Source organism: Scomber japonicus, chromosome 15 (genome assembly GCF_027409825.1).
Source record: "Scomber japonicus isolate fScoJap1 chromosome 15, fScoJap1.pri, whole genome shotgun sequence".
In the NCBI taxonomy this organism is placed as follows: Eukaryota; Metazoa; Chordata; class Actinopteri; order Scombriformes; family Scombridae; genus Scomber; species Scomber japonicus.
In genome coordinates, this window is record NC_070592.1 from 1623151 (window position 1) to 1645557 (window position 22407).

At 40.1% G+C, this 22407-nt stretch overlaps 1 pseudogene and 7 gene segments (V, D, J or C); 5 read left to right on the top strand and 3 right to left on the bottom strand.

Moving 5' to 3' along the window:
- Nucleotides 1-905: 905 nt before the first annotated feature.
- On the bottom strand, nt 906-2014 carry LOC128374547 (Ig kappa-b4 chain C region-like; annotated as a pseudogene).
- A 163-nt stretch (nt 2015-2177) lies between these two features.
- On the top strand, nt 2178-2630 carry LOC128374548 (immunoglobulin kappa variable 4-1-like). The segment is given in 2 exon segments: nt 2178-2243; nt 2287-2630. Coding segments are annotated over 2 exon segments (393 nt in total).
- A 2674-nt stretch (nt 2631-5304) lies between these two features.
- Nucleotides 5305-5884, top strand: LOC128374378 (Ig kappa chain V region 3368-like). The segment is given in 2 exon segments: nt 5305-5356; nt 5571-5884. Coding segments are annotated over 2 exon segments (366 nt in total).
- Nucleotides 5885-8688: 2804 nt separating this feature from the next.
- On the bottom strand, nt 8689-9189 carry LOC128374549 (Ig kappa-b4 chain C region-like). The segment is given in 2 exon segments: nt 8689-9023; nt 9135-9189. Coding segments are annotated over 2 exon segments (390 nt in total).
- Nucleotides 9190-10452: 1263 nt separating this feature from the next.
- Nucleotides 10453-10985, top strand: LOC128374550 (immunoglobulin kappa variable 4-1-like). The segment is given in 2 exon segments: nt 10453-10546; nt 10654-10985. Coding segments are annotated over 2 exon segments (423 nt in total).
- Nucleotides 10986-13718: 2733 nt separating this feature from the next.
- LOC128374390 (immunoglobulin kappa variable 2-28-like) lies at nt 13719-14294 on the top strand. The segment is given in 2 exon segments: nt 13719-13770; nt 13987-14294. Coding segments are annotated over 2 exon segments (360 nt in total).
- A 1358-nt stretch (nt 14295-15652) lies between these two features.
- On the bottom strand, nt 15653-20000 carry LOC128374551 (Ig kappa-b4 chain C region-like). The segment is given in 3 exon segments: nt 15653-15987; nt 16869-16920; nt 19950-20000. Coding segments are annotated over 3 exon segments (438 nt in total).
- A 394-nt stretch (nt 20001-20394) lies between these two features.
- On the top strand, nt 20395-21045 carry LOC128374383 (immunoglobulin kappa variable 1-39-like). The segment is given in 2 exon segments: nt 20395-20446; nt 20663-21045. Coding segments are annotated over 2 exon segments (360 nt in total).
- The last annotated feature ends 1362 nt before the right edge of the window (nt 21046-22407 follow it).

Here is a 22407-nt window from a genome sequence, read left to right on the forward strand (position 1 = left end):
CCTGTTTTTAACATTTTTGATGATTTTGACGTGTGGCCAACGCTGAGATCTCTCCAGAAAGTTATTAAACAGTGAACTAGTTAAATCGGACCTTTCCTCCATCTTTCATCAACCTGAGAGAACTTTTGGACAGATAAACGTCTGTCAACCCTACGACTCATCATAACTGAGAGGAACAAAGTCTGCAGGCAGAAACCACCGGAGCCAGGCAGTCTGACGGAAGGCCAGCCGACCCGGACCATCCTCACCTCGCCTGGACCTGCGACGCTCTCTGAGATCTTCCACTTGGTTGTTCGTACGCGTGGTTCTGAAGGACGGACAGCTGAGACCCTCCATCGATGAAAGTAGGATCCAAATATTGCTTTAATCCAGGGTTGATGTCAGATCGAGTAATTCAAATTTTCTTTGAAGGTAAAACTTACAAGTTTCCTGAGTTTCCACATAATTACATATCCTTCATTTAAATTCATCATTCACCATCATCTTTCATTCATGTCGCTATATCGAGTAATAATCTGTTGAATTCATGTTTATTCTTTGAAGTGATACAGAGGATCTATTGAACCGTAGAGCCATGAACTTAAGAAATCTGGCTGATTCAGAAATGTATTGATTTATTAATTGGTTAATCCATTTATATTGAGGAGAGATCAGTTTTTATACATTTAATGGAAACACTGCTATCATTAAGAGAGATTAATATGATCATTATAATAATAATAAAGCTGCAAATATCATTGATTTGATGAACACGTCTTTATTTTCTTGAAACATTAAAATCAAAAAGCAAGAAACATCATTACTGCAACATTTAAAGAGACAGAGGGAGAAAAAAGCAGAGTAGCAGAGATCAGAGTGAGAGCAGTAGCAGAGTAAAACCAGTAGCAGAGTCCCAGTGAGTCAGGTCAGGACTGGGAACACTGGTCTCTCCTCAGTGTCTCTGAGAGTGGAGTCTGGGAGCCCTGGGCGGCCTCACAGGTCACAGAGCCCACCTTCCCCCACTGGTCTGCAGTGAGCCTCAGGGTGCTGATCCACCTGTAGTGGCCGTCCTCCTGCAGCACCCCGGGGCTCTGCTCTGCTCCCAGCTGCTGCTGCTGCCGTCCACCTTCCAGGCCAGACTCCAGTCTGAGGGGAAGCCCTTGTTGGCCAGACACGTGAGCGTGGCCTTCCCCTGCTGCAGCTCCTGGCTGGAGGGGGGCAGCACCGTCAGGGTGGGGGCGACTCGACCCACTGGAGGAGGAGACAGAGAGACAACATGAAGAAAGTTCATACAAAGAGAAAATAAACTCCACCCTGTTGGTTGCAGCAGAGGAGGCTGCTGGTTCTGTTGCTCTTTCTCACATTGGATCAAACTGGTCTTGGCTGTTTCACTTCCCTCTCTGAGCTCAGTAACCATGGCAGCAGACAGGCATCACTGATGAACCATGGCAACAGACTTTTTTCATCTGATGTATTTTTATCTGTATTACAGTGAAGCCTGTAGTGATCACTGCACAAATATTACATTTATAAAACTACAATCCAAAATATTGAAGTAAAGCCTGAATTGATTGACTGAAAACATAATAAATGATGAATCTGAGATGATTTAGAAGTTAAATGTACTTACAGTTAACTTCCAGTCTGGTTCCTCCACCGAACGTGTACCACAGTGATACAAACTCATTGAGCCGTCGTACAAAAACCTCTCACTGTAGAGAGACACGGCTCTCTGACTTTGACACAAACAAACTCTACTAAAACAGTTCCTGCTTTAAAAAAACTATTTATTTTATATGATATCCAATTAAAAAGTGACACAACTTTTAACAGTTAATCACATGTTTACATATATATTGTTAAATTTGTCAGAAAGTAAAATTAATCCTTTAAATATTAAATTAAATCAGACAGAAGATGTACTGTAAGAAAATGTGTCTGCTGTCATCAAAGCAAATCTACATAAAATGATCAGTGACACATTATGAATCAATACTGTGATAAGTTGATTGATCCATTGATTAAACAGCATCATCAGAGTAATCCAAGTCCCTGTTGGAGTCAGTCAGAGCATTTCCATAGAGAGCCACTTTGCATCAGCAGCACCATGCTCCAGTGCTCTGGGAGAGTTTATAGTCCTGAGAGTTAAACACTGGATGACTGACGGCTGTCCTTCGTGACAACAGAAGCCACAGAAATCCTCCTCATCAAAAACATGACTTTGATCTCCGTCCTCATCTGGACTCTCCTCTGCTTCACTCAGGGTGAGGAACCATCTCATGTCCACTGTTTCTTCTCTCTCCTCAGGGTCTGTTGGACAAAATGTTGTTGTGACTCAGCCAGCAGCCAAATCAGTGCAGCTCGGTCAAACTGCCTCTATTGACTGTAAAGTTAATAGACAAGTTGTTCGCTACTCTGGTTCACAATACTATCTGGCCTGGTACCAACAGAAAACTGGAGAAGCTCCTAAACTTCTGATCTACCGAACATCAGACAGATTTTCAGGAATCTCCTCCAAATTCACTGGAAGTGGAGCAGGGAATGGAGTTGGCTTCACTCTGACCATCAGTGGAGTTCAGGCTGAAGATGCAGCAGTTTATTACTGTCAGAGTCTCCACTATCCCAACAGTCAGTGGGTGTTCACACAGTGAAAAAGCGTCGTACAAAAACCTCCCTCAGTCAGACTGAACAGAAACTGAACTGACTGCTGCACCTGGAAGCTACTGCAGAGACTGATACAGTTCACTGAACACACACACACACACACACACACACACACACACACACACACACACACACACACACACACACACACACACACTTTCAGATTAAGCATTTAGAAAATCATATATTTATCATCATGTGTAACAGATAATGATTACAATATTTCTCATGATCAGTCTCACAGTGGTACAAACACAGTCACAACTTTGTACTTATGACCTGATAGAAACTGAAGGAACTAAATATAGTTGCATTGCAGTAAATGAAAGTTCAAACCTTGTACATGTTTTTTATTAAAGTATATGAAATGTGATGTGAATTTTTGTACTGAGAACATCATATTCCATAATGCTTGAAATACACTTCTGTATTTCTGTAGGAGCTTCCTGTCTCTGCTCCTCCATCCACATGCTGTGATACAGAACAATACAGTACAGAGCAGGACAGAGAGGACACATGTGAAGGACACCATGTAGCACAGACTCACTGCTTCTGTTAAAATGTTCGCATTTCACCTTAAACTTTGCAAATCTTTTTGTTTTAAGTACCATAGTTTATGCGTAAAATGATGACCGTTATGACCCTCTAAAGGAGGCTCCTGTCTGAGTGGAAGACCCCTCTCATAACCCCAATAATAGGAGGAACATGACCTGATTACTGATGACTGGTTGCTCCAAACTGTCATACGAAAAGCCGACCGGAGACAATGTTTTGTTTCACCTCATTTGATTCGTCAGTTTTTTCAAGGCCAGACTCCAGTCAAGTTTTTTTAAGTTTCCTTTATTTATATTCCTATTTTTCATATGTCTGATGTGCTGTATTGTCTGTGGTGGGAACATTGCATCTTTTTCTGTTAAACTCAATAAAAAATATCTACTCTGCAGTGTGAACATAAAACCACAGGACACTGAATAAAACATACAACATTACAGAACACAAAGAACAGAGAACAAAATAAATATTATATATATTGCACATCATAAAATAAAGTGTGGGTGTGTTGCAGCATGTGTGTATTTGTGTTAAACATGAACATATGTCAGAGTTCACATGAGAAGCGTCATATTATAAAGTTCGCCCATGATTCGGTGATCGTGTCCCTCCATAGTCATGACGACCTTGCCTTGCCCCCTAGTGGAGGAATTCATTCAGTGGTGCAAGTCGTCTTTCCTTATCATTAATATTTCCTGAACTAAGAAAATGATGATTGATTTTAGGAGGTCGATGAATGACCAAGTTGTAGAGAGAGTCCAGCTGTACAAATACCTCGGTACAGTGATTGACGACAGAACTTGAACATTGACACTAGGTTCATGAGAATGTTTTATTCCTGTTTTATGGAATCTGTTCTTACATTTGCTTTTATCTGCTGGTTCGAGTTATTTAACTTAAAGAACCGCAACAGACTTCAGGGCATTGTCAATGTGTGTAGTAACATAGCTGCTACTCCACTGACAGACATTTCCCTTTTGCACAAAAGCCAAACCAATCTTGTCCGACCCCAGTCATCCTCTGGCATCAGAATTCAAACTGCTCCCGTCCGGACGCAGATTTTGTATGCCCAGATGTAGGACAGGCAGATTCAAAAAGTCCTGGGTTCCAGCAGCCATTGGCCTTTTAAATAACGGATGATTCTAAGCCTTTTTAAAACAATTTAAGGTGGATTGCACAAACTTTAACTTTTTTGTTTTTACTATTTATTGTTATTCTCTATTGTAGGCCAACCTTTGTGGATTGTTTATTTTCAATTGTAACTGTAATTGCTATTGTCATTCCTATTGTTTTACTGCTGGCTACACCACAAATTGCCCCTCTGAGATAATAAAGATATCTTGAACTTAATTCTTTATCTTATTTAAAGTGCTTGGGGAACAGACTGTCTTTGAATCTGGAGGTCTGAGTCTTGGTCGACCTGTAGCTCCTGCCAGAGGGCAACAGCTCAAAGAGTTGGGGACATTGGTGGGTGGAGTCTTTGATGATGTTGGTGGCTCTGCTGAGGTAACATGATGTGACAATGTCCTCCAGACAGGGCAGTGGGCAACCTATGACTTTCCCTGCAGTCTTCACTACTCTCTGGATCACTTTGTTATCCACAGCAGAGCAGCTTGCATACCACACCACCATGCAGTATGTTAGGCTCTTTATGGGCGCCCAGTAAAAGGCCACCAGCAGCTTCCTTTCAATGTTGTGCCTCTTTAGGACTCTGAGGAAGTGAAATCTTTGCTGTGCCCTTTTGACAGTTTCTGTGTTGTTCAAGTGTAATCTTGTGAATCCAGCTGCCTCACAAGTTAACATTTACTGTCTATTATATGTGATGTTTAATGTAGTGTGTGACAGTTTCTTGACCTGATGTTATTGTCTGTATTTTATTTAATGGTGTGAATGTTTTTGTGCTTCCTTCATGACTGCAAATGAATCTCAATTCAACATTCACACAAATAAGAATATGCAGCAACAGCATGATATGTTGAGGACAGCTACAGTTGACTGACTCTGTGTGTTTGCATATCTGTCCTGCCTCTCTGCTCCCAGCCGTTAAGAGGCCAGTGTTGATCAGTGGCTGTCCAGACCTTTCAGAGCCACTGACACGCCGCCAGCACAATGATGATGTCACTGACTCTACTGATGGGCACTCTGGGGCTCCTTGTTCAGGGTGAGACTCTGCTGAAAACTTGGCTTCAGGATGCAACCAGGTTCACCACAATGATGTTCTGCTGTGATGGAGAGACACTGAAACAAGCAGCATTGACCTTCTTCCATCTATTCTCCATGTTAAAGAAATGATACTCTTCTGTTTTCATGTTGATCATCTTTCTCCAAGCTGGATTTGTCTCAATAAGCCTTCTCCTCTTTTTCATGTTTTCCAGGTTCATCAGGACAAATCATCCTGACTCAGTCTCCTGGATCTCAGTCTGTTGCTCCAGGACAGACTGTCACCATCAGATGTAAAGCCAGTTCAATTGTTGGTAGCAGGCTCCACTGGTACCTTCAGAAATCTGGAGAAGCTCCTAAACTCCTGATTTATTTGGTTAAATCCCGTAAGTCTATAATTTCAAATCGTTTTAGTGGAAGTTTTATTACAGAATACTATGACTTCACTCTGACCATCAGTGGAGTTCAGGCTGAAGATTCAGGAGTTTACTACTGTCAGCAGAATTGGAAGACACCGTTCACACAGTGATACAACGTCGTACAAAAACCTCCCTCAGCTGGAGAGGAACTGATCTGACTCAACAGCTGCACTCAGATCAAAACAACAGAGGTTTGACATAAAAGACATAAATTAAGGCAAAGCAGCATTATTTATATAGCGCATTTCATACCCAATGGCAACTCAATGTGCTTTACATAAAACAATCATTTAACAGTAAGAATTGGAAACAAAAAACTTAAAAACATATATATGAAATAAAAACTAGAACAAAATAAAGAATTAAATATAAGATTGCAGAATAAAATAATAAATTAGCTTTAAAATCATTAAAATGACAGAGGGCAAATGAAAGATTAAAATGTAAAGTGCTTTAAAAGAGCTCAATCATAAGCTCAGGAGAAGAGAAATGTTTTTAACCTGGATTTAAAAATGATTTCAGTTCTGCTGGTAGTTTGTTCAAGTTGTGTAAAAGCTGCTTCACCATGTTTAGTTTGAACTCTGGGCTCAACTATCTGACCTGAGTCAGTAGATCTCAGAGCTCTGGGCTCAACTATCTGACCTGAGTCAGTAGATCTCAGAGCTCTGGGCTCAACTATCTGACCTGAGTCAGTCGATCTCAGACCTCTACTGGGTTTATATTCTACTAACATGTCATTTATGTACTCTGGACCTAAACCATTCAGTGATTTGTATACCACTAGCAGAACTTTAAAATCTATTCTATAGCTGACTGGGAGCCAGTGTAAAGACTTTAGAACTGGAGTAATGTGCTCTGATCTCTTTGTTCTGGTTAAAACTCGAGCTGCAGCGTTCTGAATGAGCTGCAGATGTTTAATACTTTTTTGTGGGAGTCCAGTCAGAAGACGTTACAGTAGTCGAGTCTACTTGAGATGAAAGCATGAATCAACTTCTCCTGGTCTGTTTGAGACATAAAACTCTTCACTCTGGATATGTTCTTAAGCTGATAGAAGGCTGTTTTGGTGATTGATTTGATGTGACTGCTGAAAGTCAAATCTGAGTCTAGCAGCACGCCAAGGTTTTGGACTTGGTTCCTAGTTTTTAGAGAGAGTTACTCGAGATGTTTACTGACAGCAATCCTCTTCTCTTTATTGCCAAAAACAAAAATGACCTCAGTTTTGATTTAATTGAAGGAAATTTTGGTTCATCCAATTAGTGACTTGCTCTAAACAGTGACACAATGACTGTATTGGACTGTAGTCATCTGGGGACAGTGCCAGGTATATCTGTGTGTCATCTGCATAACTGTGATAGTCTACATTAGAGTTCTGCAGAATTTGACCCAAAGGCAGCATATATAGACTGAACAGAAGGGGTCCAAGAACTGAGGTAGGGTAGCGTAATAAAAGTTAAAACATGATTTATAAGACAGCATTTTCAGGTTTTATTAAAGATGTTTCTTAAATGGTAGAAACAGGATTGCACAAGCTTTGTGGTGTGCTGCTCAAAGTTGAAATTGGTATCAAACCACACACCAAGATTTTCTGCAACAGTCTTGATGTTTTTTGAAAGGTCACCAGCAGATGGCAGGATTTGTTCTCTCACATGCTGGGACCCGATCACAATGATCTCTGTCTTATCTGAGTTCAGTTGTAGGAAATAGTTGCCATCCAAATGTTTCAGGTGATGAAGGCAGTCAATAAGAGAAGTCAGAGTTCCAGGCTCAGTGGGTTTCACAGGTAGGTACAACTGTGTATCATCAGCATAACAAAGAAAAGAAACACCATGCTTCTCAATGATCTGTCCAAGAGGGAGCATGTATAATGAGAATGACATTGTCATAATATTAATGTCACCATGTTGTAGTTTATGATGAATGAAAAGATTTAAAGCTCCAGGTTTAATGTAACATCTATAAAGTATCAGCATTGTAGAAATCATGAAGATGAAAATAAACACACAGGACAAATTATTGTTTTCAACATGCAGAGGCCCCTCAAAGACTAATATCAGTAGACAAAGGTTAAGGCTGGCCCTGGTCAAAACAGAGACTCTTACTACACTTCTCCTGCTCTCTGTCAGGTTTTACATCCAGGCCCACCACACCTCAGCTTCCTGTACATGTGTTCAAGTCCTCCAGGTTTGACAGTGAAACAGGGACATGTAAAGGGTGTCCTTTGCCACCAAATTAATCTGTGTTCAACATTTGAGCCCCCTCTAAAAACAGTATGCTGATGTGTCAATATTTCACAGGTCACAACCAAAGATCACATTCATTTTATGTGATTGTATGCTGATGATATTATGCTTTTTATTTCTAAAGTCTGCAAGTTCAGATATATTCAGAAGGTTTTTTCTTATCTCAGAATGTCAAAACAACAAATTAAATAAAAACATGTTAAAACTGATGTAGAATTAGAATATTTAGAAGAAGCAGATCACCCTCATGTCACTTTAGAAATCTGTAATATGAACTGAAACACGCTCAAGTCTGACAGATGTGTTTTATTGTTTAATGTTCAGCATACTGGTATATAGACAAACAGCAGACAGATGTGAAGGACACCATGTGTTACCCGACTGCCTGGTATGTCCATTTATATTGAGGAGGGATCAGTTTTTGTACATTTAATGGAAACACTGCTATCATTAAGAGAGATTAATATGATCATTATTATAATAATAATAAAGCTGCAAATATCATTGATTTGATGAACACGTCTTTATTTTATTTTGAAACATTAAAATCAAAAAGCAAAAAACATCATTACTGCAACATTTAAAGAGACAGAGGGAGAAAAAAGCAGAGTAGCAGAGATCAGAGTGAGAGCAGTAGCAGAGTAAAACCAGTAGCAGAGTCCCCGTGAGTCAGGTCAGGACTGGGAACACTGGTCTCTGCTCAGTGTCTCTGAGAGTGGAGTCTGGGAGCCCTGGGTGGCCTCACAGGTCACAGAGCCCACCTTCCCCCACTGGTCTGCAGTGAGCCTCAGGGTGCTGATCCACCTGTAGTGGCCGTCCGCCTGCAGCACCCCGGGGCTCCTGCTCTGCTCCCAGCTGCTGCTGCCGCTGCTGCTGCCGTCCACCTTCCAGGCCAGACTCCAGTCTGAGGGGAAGCCCTTGTTGGCCAGACACGTGAGCGTGGCCTTCCCCTGCTGCAGCTCCTGGCTGGAGGGGGGCAGCACCGTCAGGGTGGGGGCGACTCGACCCACTGGAGGAGGAGACAGAGAGACAACATGAAGAAAGTTCATACAAAGAGAAAATAAACTCCACCCTGTTGGTTGCAGCAGAGGAGGCTGCTGGTTCTGTTGCTCTTTCTCACATTGGATCAAACTGGTCTTGGCTGTTTCACTTCCCTCTCTGAGCTCAGTAACCATGGCAACAGACAGGCATCACTGATGAACCATGGCAACAGACAGGTTTCAGTACTAAAGATAAAAAGTTTCAAACTGAAAACTCCTACTTTAGTTTCAGTAACACACTTAAACATCAGTGTTAAACCATTTCATGTTATGTATTACAGAAAGAATGAAACACTTTTACTTGAGCATGTGTGAGTTTGAAATGAGTTTTTTCTCCTCATTTACACATTTATCAATACTGAACCATCAACACAGACAGACTGCACTACTGACTCATATTTGAAGTGCTGGAAAATGAATCCTTCTAAATAAGCATGTGTTTAAATGACCTCAAGAGATATTATGGTATTCATTGTCTATAGTGAGAATAATAATGATCATTAAATTCATGAATCTGAGAGGAAGACTGAGTAAAACACATGAAATGTTTCCAGATAATAAGGACACAATTATGAGTCAAGTTATTGTCTTCAATAAGCAGCTGTACTTTTAAAGAACAATATAAATAATAAGAATGTAGAAACTGTCTGAATGATCATTTCTGTGTAACTAAAGACTTTTTTCATCTGATGTATTTTTATCTGTATTACAGTGAAGCCTGTAGTGATCACTGCACAAATATTACATTTATAAAACTACAATCCAAAATATTGAAGTAAAGCCTGAATTTATTGACTGAAAACATAATAAATGATGAATCTGAGATGATTTAGAAGTTAAATGTACTTACAGTTAACTTCCAGTCTGGTTCCTCCACCGAACGTGTACCACAGTGATACAAACTCATTGAGCCGTCGTACAAAAACCTCTCACTGTAGAGAGACACGGCTCTCTGACTTTGACACAAACAAACTCTACTAAAACAGTTCCTGCTTTAAAAAGAACTATTTATTTTATATGATATCCAATTAAAAAGTGACCCAATTTTTAACAGTTAATCACATGTTTACATATATATTGTTAAATTTGTCTGAAAGTAAAATTGATCCTTTAAATATTAAATAAAATCAGACAGAAGATGTACTGAAAGAAAATGTGTCTGCTGTCATCAAAGCAAATCTACATAAAATGATCAGTGACACATTATGAATCAATACTGTGATAAGTTGATTGATCCATTGCTTAAACAGCATCATCAGAGTAATCCAAGTTCAACCCTGTTGGAGTCAGTCAGAGCATTTCCATAGAGAGCCACTTTGCATCAGCAGCACCATGCTCCAGTGCTCTGGGAGAGTTTATAGTCCTGAGAGTTGAACACTGGATGACTGACGGCTGTCCTTCATGACAACAGAAGCCACAGAAATCCTCCTCATCAAAAACATGACTTTGATCTCCGTCCTCATCTGGACTCTCCTCTGCTGCTGCTTCACAGGTAAAGTCCAGAGAATCAAACTCCTCTCCTCTATGAACATCCGTCCCTCTGAAATGAAGCCCACAAAACCATGATGCTGCTTTATGTTTTTGTCTCTGTATCCTCAGAGTCCAGAGGCCAGATCACAGTGACTCAGCCTGCAGCAGTAAGAGCTGATCTGAGAGGATCTGCAACCATCAGCTGTAAGACCAGTCAGAGTGTTTATTATGTTCTTGACACCTACCACCTATTCTGGTACCAACAGAGAGATGGAGAAGCTCCTAAACTTCTCATTAGGTATGCTACCACTCGAGCATCAGGGATTCCAGGTCGTTTTTCAGGCAGCAGAAGATACTCTGACTTCACTCTGACCATCAGTGGAGTTCAGGCTGAAGATGCAGCAGTTTATTACTGTCAGAGTTATCATGTTATCAACAGTCAGCTTGTGTTCACACAGTGAAAAAGCGTCGTACAAAAACCTCCCTCAGTCAGACTGAACTGAAACTGAACTGACTGCTGCAGCTGGAAGCTACTGCAGAGACTGATACAGTTCACTGAACACACACACACACACACACACACACACACACACACACACACACACACTTAGAACACTATCAATATATTATATATTATATATTGATATATTATATTATATTATTAACAAACACAGACATAACTTTGTTCTGATGACCTGAAAGAAACTGAAGGAAACTATTTAGTTTGAATTAATTTAAAAAGACTGACCTGAGTGAGTCATGAGTCGTATTTCTGTGGAGCCCGACAAAAAAACCCAAAACATACAAACAAACAAAGAAACACAACCAGATTGCTCATATGTAAAATCCAGCCATGATTGTGTCTCAGTCTCTTACAGATTATTTTGCCCAATGTTTAATGTATGAAAGGTTTAAATATGACCACAGTATGTATTCATTGTTTCTTTCAGAGAATAGTTTTCTGTTCAGGATGAAAAACCTCTGAAGCAGCATTTTACATGAAGGAGGCTCCTCACAGTTTAACTTGCTCCTCTCAGCCTTCACAAGTGCATCAATATTAGGAGTCAAATCCTGAGCAGCTGCCACTTTCAGAAAGTCATTCAAGTGTTCGTTTTATATGAATCACAAGTCAGTTATCTGATGTTGGACGTTCACAGGCAGATCACAAACTTTGATTGAGAAAATAAATGAGTACAGTTGTGTTTTATTGAAAAATTGAAAAATTATTCCTCTGCAATTTTCATACTTTGCAAAGTTATCCAGTGGGCTGATTTGGACTCCCTGTTTGACCCTCCTGCTCTTAAGAGTCTGTCTTTATGTTCCTTAGTAACTATTGTCCGCCAGATGCCTTCAGACTTTATTTGTGAAGACTGGACCTGTGAGGGAGAAGGCTTATTTTCTTTAGTTGAAAGACTGAATTATGACTTTGGTTGCCTTTTATTAGTTGGTCTGTTCTCTTTCTTCATGCTGTTTTATTCTCTGCCTTCCAGTCTGTCTTTGTGTTGTATGTGTGTCTGACTCTGTTCAGCTTTTCCTTCCACACTTTCCCTGCACACCTGCCCTGCATCATGTTGGTCAGCCCTGCTCTGCTCCCAGTGTCTTTCCCAGCCAATCACTCCCAGCATGCACCTGTGTCTAGTCACCTGTTCCCCATTCCCCCATTATTTCACTCAGTATTTAAGTCTTGGTTTGAAGTTCTGTCTTTGTTGGATCATTTGTTCTGGTTCTGCTCTGTGTATTGTTTTGAAAATGAAGAGCTCACACACACAGCTGGTGTAGATAACATTTGCAGTAAAATTCTTAAAGCTATTATAAGTGAAGTTGTGGAGCCACTGGTCTACTCTATCAATCTCTCCCTACTTTGTGGAGTTGTGCCTGATACGTCAAAAAATTGCAAGAATCGTATCAATGTTTAAGTCGGGGGATAAAAATGACTTACATAATTATAGACCTATATCTATTTTACCTGTCTTCTCCTGTCTTAAGTAGACTGAGTTACTTTTTAGAAAAACTTAAAATTCTATCTCCACAACAGTATGGCTCTAGGAAAGAGAGTTTCACCTCTATGGCGATTTTGAATCTCTTGGAAAAAATTGTATAGATAAAGGCGAGTTAGGCATTGGACTTTTCCTTGATTTGTCAAAGGCTTTTGACACAATTGATTTTGAAATTCTTTTAAATAAAGTTCAATATGATGGTATCAGAGGTACTGCTCTCAGTTGGTTTGGTAGCTACATGTATGGGAGGAAACAATATGTTGCTATATTAAATCATAAATCTGCATGTAGAACAGTAGAATATGGTGTCACTCAGGGATCTCTCCTGGGACCGCTCCTCTTTATTTCATATCTAAATGATTTTAAACATTGTTCTAACATTCTACATAAAGTTTTGTTGGCAGATGATATTAATTTATTCTTATCACACATGAACATACATGATCTGCAAAACAATCTCAATGGTGATGATCAAGGTTGATACATGGTTAAAATGCAATAAATTATCACTAAATACGAACAAGACAATTTTTCTTCAAACAGAAAGCAACCTTGATCTTATTGATATTAAAATGAAGGACAGTCCTATTGAAAGAGTAAAGTCCACCAGTTTCCTGAGAGTTCATATGGACAAGATCATAAATTTCACTCCCATCCTTTGATGCTTCTCTTTGGGCATTAGTGAGCAACAATCCCATCTCCCTTTCTGCCTTCGACATGGAAGAAATCATGTACACAACACACGCATAAGTATCAAAAACAAACTGGACGTACACATTCGCCTTCCAATTTTTTTATAGTGTCTTGCTGTACTGATTTAAACAAACTTCATTGACCTGAGATATTATCTGTCAGATAGTAGAGAAAAATGACTCAACACACAACACACACCTTTTAGAGCTGAGGAACAATCCCAGTTTAGTTCTGATAACTGATAAACATGGAAGACCAAACACAAGAGTGAGCGTAATGAGAACTTCACATTCAGGCTTTATGTTAATCTACATGAGGATGATGTAAATGTTGAGTTGTCCCAGCAGTGAGGAGGAAACAGCATGATATGTTGAGGACAGCTACAGTTGACTGACTCTGTGTGTTTGCATATCTGTCCTGCCTCTCTGCTCCCAGCCGTTAAGAGGCCAGTGTTGATCAGTGGCTGTCCAGACCTTTCAGAGCCACTGACACGCCGCCAGCACAATGATGATGTCACTGACTCTACTGCTGGGCACCCTGGGGCTCCTTGTTCAGGGTGAGACTCTCTGCTGAAAACTTGGCTTCAGGATGCAACCAGGTTCACCACAATGATGTTCTGCTGTGATGGAGAAACACTGAAACAAGCAGCATTTACCTTCTTCCATCTATTCTCCATGTTAAAGAAATGATACTCTTCTGTTTTCATGTTGATCATCTTTCTCCAAGCTGGATTTGTCTCAATACGTCTTCTCCTCTTTTTCATGTTTTCCAGGTTCATCAGGACAAATCAGTGTGACTCAGTCTCCTGGATCTCAGACTGTTACTCCAGGACAGACTGTCACCATCAGATGTAAAACCAGTTCAAGTGTTTATGGCAACCTCCACTGGTACCTTCATAAATCTGGAGAAGCTCCTAAACTCCTGATTTATGATGCTACATCCCGTCAGTCTGGAATTTCAAATCGGTTTAGTGGAAGTAGATCAAGCAATGACTTCACTCTGACCATCAGTGGAGTTCAGGCTGAAGATTCAGGAGTTTACTACTGTCAGCAGGGTCTCAGCTCACCGTTCACACAGTGATACAACGTCGTACAAAAACCTCCCTCAGCTGGAGAGGAACTGATCTGACTCGACAGCTGCACTCAGACCAAAACAACAGAGGTTTGACATAAAAGACATCACTTATTACAGCAATAACTCTATAATTATACTTTTAGTTATTTAAAGTAAGTATCATTTTGAAGATTATTTAGTTGATACAGTGTCAGAACAGGATCACTGTGATAGAGTGAGTCTTACTCAGAGTCAGAGACTAATATCAGTAGACAAAGGTTAAGGCTGGCCCTGGTCAAAACAGAGACTCTTACTACACTTCTCCTGCTCTCTGTCAGGTTTTACATCCAGGCCCCCCACACCTCAGCTTTCTGTACATTTCAGGCCCTGATGCCATTTGTCGTCGTACTCTGCACCACTGTGCTGACCAACTTAGCTTCCAGCTGCTACTGTGTGGACATTTTTAATTCCTATTCCCAAGACTAAACATCCTAGTGATTTGAATGAATTTAGACCGGTAGCCCTTGCTTCCCTCATAATGAAACATTTTGAGAACATTTAAAAAGAGGAAGTGCTCTCACTTGTGGAGGAAAAACTCGACCCGCTTCAGTTTGCCTACCGAACAAATAAGGGAATAGAAGAGGCCAAACGTTTCATTCTGGACAAAGCTTTGAAACACCTGGAAAAACCCAAAGTTCATGTCAAACTTTTATTTGCTGATTTCTCTTCAACTTTTAATCAGCTGCAACCTCACATCCTGATGGAGAGGCTGTCTTCTTATTTTAACTTACCCCACCAGCTCCTATCTCTGATCTTAAACTCTTTAACAAACAGATCACAACAGGTTTTAGTTAATGGTGACAGGTCAAACATACTGGTCTCAAACACAGGTTCTCCACAGGGTTGTGTCCTCTCACCACTGCTTTTTATTCTGTTCACTGACAGCTGCAGATCTTGTGAAGAAAGTAGCTTTCTTGTAAAATTCTCAGATGACACTACTCTTTTATCACTCCTCCAGGGAGCAGAGTCGGATCTTGGCTGCTCTCTTCCTGGTTTTGTCAAGTGGTGTGATTTCCTTGATCTAAATGTTTCTAAAACCAAAGAACTCTTGGTTGACTTTAGAAAAAACAAGACTACTCCTATGGCTAGTGTTATTCATGGTGAAGATGTTGATATAGTGGATATTAAGAGAGATTAATATGATCATTATAATAATAATAAAGCTGCAAATATCATTGATTTGATGAACACGTCTTTATTTTGTTTGAAACATTAAAATCAAAAAGCAAGAAACATCATTACTGCAACATTTAAAGCAGAGTAGCAGAGATCAGAGTGAGAGCAGTAGCAGAGTAAAACCAGTAGCAGAGTCCCAGTGAGTCAGGTCAGGACTGGGAACACTGGTCTCTCCTCAGTGTCTCTGAGAGTGGAGTCTGGGAGCCCTGGGTGGCCTCACAGGTCACAGAGCCCACCTTCCCCCACTGGTCTGCAGTGAGCCTCAGGGTGCTGCTCCACCTGTAGTGGCCGTCCGCCTGCAGCACCCCGGGGCTCCTGCTCTGCTCCCAGCTGCTGCTGCTGCTGCTGCTGCCGTCCACCTTCCAGGCCAGACTCCAGTCTGAGGGGAAGCCCTTGTTGGCCAGACACGTGAGCGTGGCCTTCCCCTGCTGCAGCTCCTGGCTGGAGGGGGGCAGCACCGTCAGGGTGGGGGCGACTCGACCCACTGGAGGAGGAGACAGAGAGACAACATGAAGAAAGTTCATACAAAGAGAAAATAAACTCCACCCTGTTGGTTGCAGCAGAGGAGGCTGCTGGTTCTGTTGCTCTTTCTCACATTGGATCAAACTGGTCTTGGCTGTTTCACTTCCCTCACTGAGCTCAGTAACCATGGCAACAGACAGGCATCACTGATGAACCATGGCAACAGACAGGTTTCAGTACTAAAGATAAAAAGTTTCAAACTGAAAACTCCTACTTTAGTTTCAGTAACACACTTAAACATCAGTGTTAAACCATTTCATGTTATGTATTACAGAAAGAATGAAACACTTTTACTTGAGCATGTGTGAGTTTGAAATGAGTTTTTTCTCCTCATTTACACATTTATCAATACTGAACCATCAACACAGACAGACTGCACTACTGACTCATATTTGAAGTGCTGGAAAATGAATCCTTCTAAATAAGCATGTGTTTAAATGACCTCAAGAGATATTATGGTATTCATTGTCTATAGTGAGAATAATAATGATCATTAAATTCATGAATCTGAGAGGAAGACTGAGTAAAACACATGAAATGTTTCCAGATAATAAGGACACAATTATGAGTCAAGTTATTGTCTTCAATAAGCAGCTGTACTTTTAAAGAACAATATAAATAATGAGAATGTAGAAACTGTCTGAATTATCATTTCTGCGTAACTAAAGACTTTTTTCATCTGATGTATTTTTATCTGTATTACAGTGAAGCCTGTAGTGATCACTGCACAAATATTACATTTATAAAACTACAATCCAACATATTGAAGTAAAGCCTGAATTTATTGACTGAAAACATAATAAATGATGAATCTGAGATGATTTAGAAGTTAAATGTACTTACAGTTAACTTCCAGTCTGGTTCCTCCACCGAACGTGTACCACAGTGATACAAACTCATTGAGCCGTCGTACAAAAACCTCTCACTGTAGAGAGACACGGCTCTCTGACTTTGACACAAACAAACTCTACTAAAACAGTTCCTGCTTTAAAAAAAACTATTTATTTTATATGATATCCAATTAAAAAGTGACACAATTTTTAACAGTTAATCGCATGTTTACATACATATTGTTAAATTTGTCAGAAAGTAAAATTGATCCTTTAAATATTAAATTAAATCAGACAGAAGATGTACTGAAAGAAAATGTGTCTGCTGTCATCAAAGCAAATCTACATAAAATGATCAGTGACACATTATGAATCAATACTGTGATAAGTTGATTGATCCATTGATTAAACAGCATCATCAGAGTAATCCAAGTCCCTGTTGGAGTCAGTCAGAGCATTTCCATAGAGAGCCACTTTGCATCAGCAGCACCATGCTCCAGTGCTCTGGGAGAGTTTATAGTCCTGAGAGTTGAACACTGGATGACTGACAGCTGTCCTTCATGACAACAGAAGCCACAGAAATCCTCCTCATCAAAAACATGACTTTGATCTCCGTCCTCATCTGGACTCTCCTCTGCTGCTGCTTCACAGGTAAAGTCCAGAGAATCAAACTCCTCTCCTCTATGAACATCCGTCCCTCTGAAATGAAGCCCACAAAACCATGATGCTGCTTTATGTTTTTGTCTCTGTATCCTCAGAGTCCAGAGTCCAGATCACAGTGACTCAGCCTGCAGCAGTGAGAGCTGAACTGAGAGGATCTGCAACCATCAGCTGTAAGACCAGTCAGAGAGTTTCTGCTGGGGTCGCCTTAGCTTGGTACCAACAGAAAACTGGAGAAGCTCTTAAACTTCTCATTAAGCTTGCTACCAATCGAGAATCAGGGATTCCAGACCGTTTTTCAGGCAGTGGAAGAACCTCTGACTTCACTCTGACCATCAGTAGAGTTCAGGCTGAAGATGCAGCAGTTTATTACTGTCAGAGTTATCATAACATCAACAGTCAGGATGTGTTCACACAGTGAAATAGCGTCGTACAAAAACCTCCCTCAGTCAGACTGCACAGAAACTGAACTGACTGCTGCAGCTGGAAGCTACTGCAGAGACTGATACAGTTCACTGAACACACACACACACACACACACACACACACACACACACACACACACTTAAAACACTATATATACATATGATAACAAATATGAATCTATAATCAGAATAAATAAATAAATTGTATTACAGATAATAATCACAATATTTTTGGTCTCACAGTGGAACAAACACAGTCACAACTTTGTTCTGATGACCTGAAAGAATCTGAAGGAAACTATTTAGTTGCATTGAATTAATTTAAAAAGTCTGACCTGAGTGAGTCATGAGTCGTATTTCTGTGGAGACCGACAAAAAACCCCAAAACATACAAACAAGAAAAGAAACACAACCAGATTGCTCATATGGAAAATCCAGCCATGATTGTGTCTCAGTCTCTCACAGATTATTTTGCACAATGTTTAATGTATGAAAGGTTTAAATATGAACACAGTATGTATTCATTGTTTCTTTCAGAGAATAGTTTTCTGTTCAGGATGAAAAACCTCTGAAGCAGCAATTTACATGAAGGAGGCTCCTCACAGTTTAACTTGCTCCTCTCAGCCTTCACAAGTGCATCAATATTAGGAGTCAAATCCGGAGCAGCTGCCACTTTCAGAAAGTCATTCAAGTGTTTGTTTTATATCAATCACAAGTCAGTTATCTGATGTTGGACGTTCACAAGCAGATCACAAACCTTGACTGTGAAAATAAACGAGTACAGTTGTGTTTTATTGAAAAACTGGAATTATTCCTCTGCAATTTTCATACTTTGCAAAGTTATCCAGTGGGCTGATTTGGACTCCCTGTTTGACCCTCCTGCTCTTAAGAGTCTGTCTTTATGTTCCTTAGTAACTATTGTCCACCAGATGCCTTCAGACTTTATTTGTGAAGACTGGACCTGTGAGGGAGAAGCGAATGTGTATGTCCAGTTTGTTTTTGATACTTATGCGTGTGTTGTGTACATAATTTCCTACATGTCGTAGGCAGAAAGGGAGATGGGATTGTTGCTCGCTAATGCCCAAAGAGAAGCATCAAAGGACGGGAGTGTTAGTGCTAAAGAGGCATTGAGAAGTCTAGACAGAGTTTATCTACATAACAGAGATGTGTGTGCTCAAATACTTGTTTTAATTTTTTTATTTTTAAGCAGAAATCATTTTCAGTCTCTCCCTAACAACTTCAAACAGAAGGACATGTTAACTGCTTTTACATACAAATACAGTCATATAAAAGTCAGGATTCATCAACGTGATATCTGATAATGATCAATTTAACTTGTTTGAGGTCTTTTAGTTGAACTGTGTTTAAATGTATGATCCAAATGTTTTGTTTTGTAACTTTTTGCTGATTATTCATTAAATTGTAGTTTTACAGCAGTGAAAATGATCAAATCCATCAAATAACTTGATTTCACTGCCACCAAGACAGATTCATCTTGTAGCTGTTAGTTGAAATGTAAATATTTTTCATGCTGTCAGCTCTAAATTGAAACATTTATTTGGAGAGTTTCACCTCCATGTGTCTTGTATGTTACCTCATATTGTCACATCTAAATTTTACCGGCCTAGTCACTCTGTTACTCCGTACTTTTCCACTCAGCCCACCTCTGCTTCCCTCTGCCAGTCAGACACACCCACCTCATCAGTCTACTCTGTTCACCTGGGCACTCAGGCACTCCACATCAGCAATCAAGACATTATTTAAGCCTCTCCTGCTAACTCACTCATTGCCAGGTTGACTCTCCAGAAGTCTTTCTTGACCTATGTGTATTAAAAATGTCATTTCAGCTTTCAGTTGCATCCCATATTGTAGTTGTAAACCTATTCCCATTCAAAATCCTACTTCTCACTTTCAAAGTCCTCCATAACCTGGCTCTCCTATCTCCGTGAACTCCTCACTCCCTACTCTCCCAATCAGTCTTTCAGGTCCTCCAACTGCAACCTCCTCACTGTCCAACGCACCAAACTGTCCCCCTTGGGAGGCCGGTCCTTCAGTGCCATGGCCCACAAGCTCTAGAAGTCTCTCCCTCAATCTCTCTGTGACTGCCCTCTACATTCAAATCTGACTTCAAAACTGTCCTTGAGTGTATGTCTATATAGTCTATATAAACTCCACCTGAATCAACACAGGTGTGAGTCCCAAAACAAACCATCAATAACATCAGCATGTCTACATTATTTATAGTCATGTAAAAATCTGAGGTATCGGCTACAAATGACAGTGAGTTGTCCCAGCAGTGAGGAGGAAACAGCATGATATGTTGAGGACAGCTACAGTTGACTGACTCTGTGTGTTTGCATATCTGTCCTGCCTCTCTGCTCCCAGCCGTTAAGAGGCCAGTGTTGATCAGTGGCTGTCCAGACCTTTCAGAGCCACTGACACGCCGCCAGCACAATGATGATGTCACTGACTCTACTGCTGGGCACCCTGGGGCTCCTTGTTCAGGGTGAGACTCTCTGCTGAAAACTTGGCTTCAGGATGCAACCAGGTTCACCACCATGATGTTCTGCTGTGATGGAGAAACACTGAAACAAGCAGCATTGACCTTCTTCCATCTATTCTCCATGTTAAAGAAATGATACTCTTCCGTTTTCATGTTGATCATCTTTCTCCAAGCTGGATTTGTCTCAATAAGCCTTCTCCTCTTTTTCATGTTTTCCAGGTTCATCAGGACAAAGAATCCTGACTCAGTCTCCTGGATCTCAGTCTGCTGCTCCAGGAGAGACTGTCACCATCAGATGTAAAACCAGTGCAAGTGTTAGTAACTACCTCCACTGGTACCTTCAGAAATCTGGAGAAGCTCCTAAACTCCTGATTTATTCAGCTACATCCCGTCAGTCTGGAGTTTCAGATCGTTTTAGTGGAAGTAGATCAAACACTGACTACACTCTGACCATCAGTGGAGTTCAGGCTGAAGATTCAGGAGTTTACTACTGTCAGCAGGGTCTCAGCTTCCCGTTCACACAGTGATACAACGTCGTACAAAAACCTCCCTCAGCTGGAGAGGAACTGATCTGACTCAACAGCTGCACTCAGACCAAAACAACAGAGGTTTGACATAAAAGACATCACTTATTACAGCAATAACTCTATAATTATACTTTTAGTTATTTAAAGTAAGTATCATTTTGAAGATTATTTTGTTAATTTCAAATTTTTATTAATGGATAACCACCATATCATACCATTATTATCCACAGTACAGTAACAGTAATAATAATAACAATAATAATAATGATCATCATTACACATACATTATGCATAAAAACGTACAATAGCAATGTTAGTAATAGGGGGTGGAGAGGACATTACCATTAAAAGCAATTGCATGATTTTTTGAGAAAATAAAATAGTGAATTCTTGAAAATGCAAAATGAGTTGATAATTCGTATATTGTTGGGTAAAATGTTCCAGTCCGATGGAGCTTTAAATTTAAAAGCCCGTCTACTGAGTTCTTTATTTGTTTTAGGAACAAAGAAAAATGGTTGCTGGGTGTGTCTGAGAGGATATGGGGATGTGAATGGGATTAAATATTGTTTTAAATAAGGGGGACAGTTGAAATGAATACATTTAAAGATACATTGAAGCCAATGGTAATGTCTTCTTGAGTTGAGTGGTAACCAGTTCAAAGATTCATACATGGAGCAGTGATGTGTTCGATATGGGCACCTTAAGATAAATCTGCAGAGACTATTGGAGATAGAATTGAGGGGTTGAAGATGTGTTTCAAAAGTGTTGTGATCAACAATGTCAGCATAGTCCAGAATTGTTTAAAAGAAAGCAATGGGTCAATCCAGAGGCCAAGATATTTAAAGGAGGTAACTTGATCAAGTGGTGAGCCATCAATGAAAGAAATGATCAGATCTGAGACATCACTAAGCCCTGACCTAGTGCCAAACAACATGCTACATGATTTCTTTTTATTCAGGATTAGTTCATTTGATGAGAACCATTTCTGAACTGAGGCAAACTGGTGTTGTCAAGTATTTTCTATAACAGATTTATTATCACTAGTTTTAAATATTATGGTGTCATCAGCATATAAATGTACTTGACAAACAGAGCAAATTTTTGAAAGGTCATTAATAAAAATGGAGAAGAGGAGTGGTCCTAAGGATGAGCCTTGAGGTACTCCCTTCGAGACAATTGAATAGTCAGAGTGATTTCCATTAAAATCTACACACTGTCGTCTGTTATGAAAGTATGAGTTGAACCAAAATGAACACCAATGGAATACAGTTTATCAAGAAGTAGATAATGGTTAACAATGTCAGAAGCCTTAGTTAAATCAAGAAATATTGCACCGGTAAGTTTGCCGTTTTCAGAGGCAGTAAATACATCATTGGTGAACTTTAACAGAGCTGTAGTTGTTGAGAAACTGGGTCTGAAACCAGATTGGCATGGAGA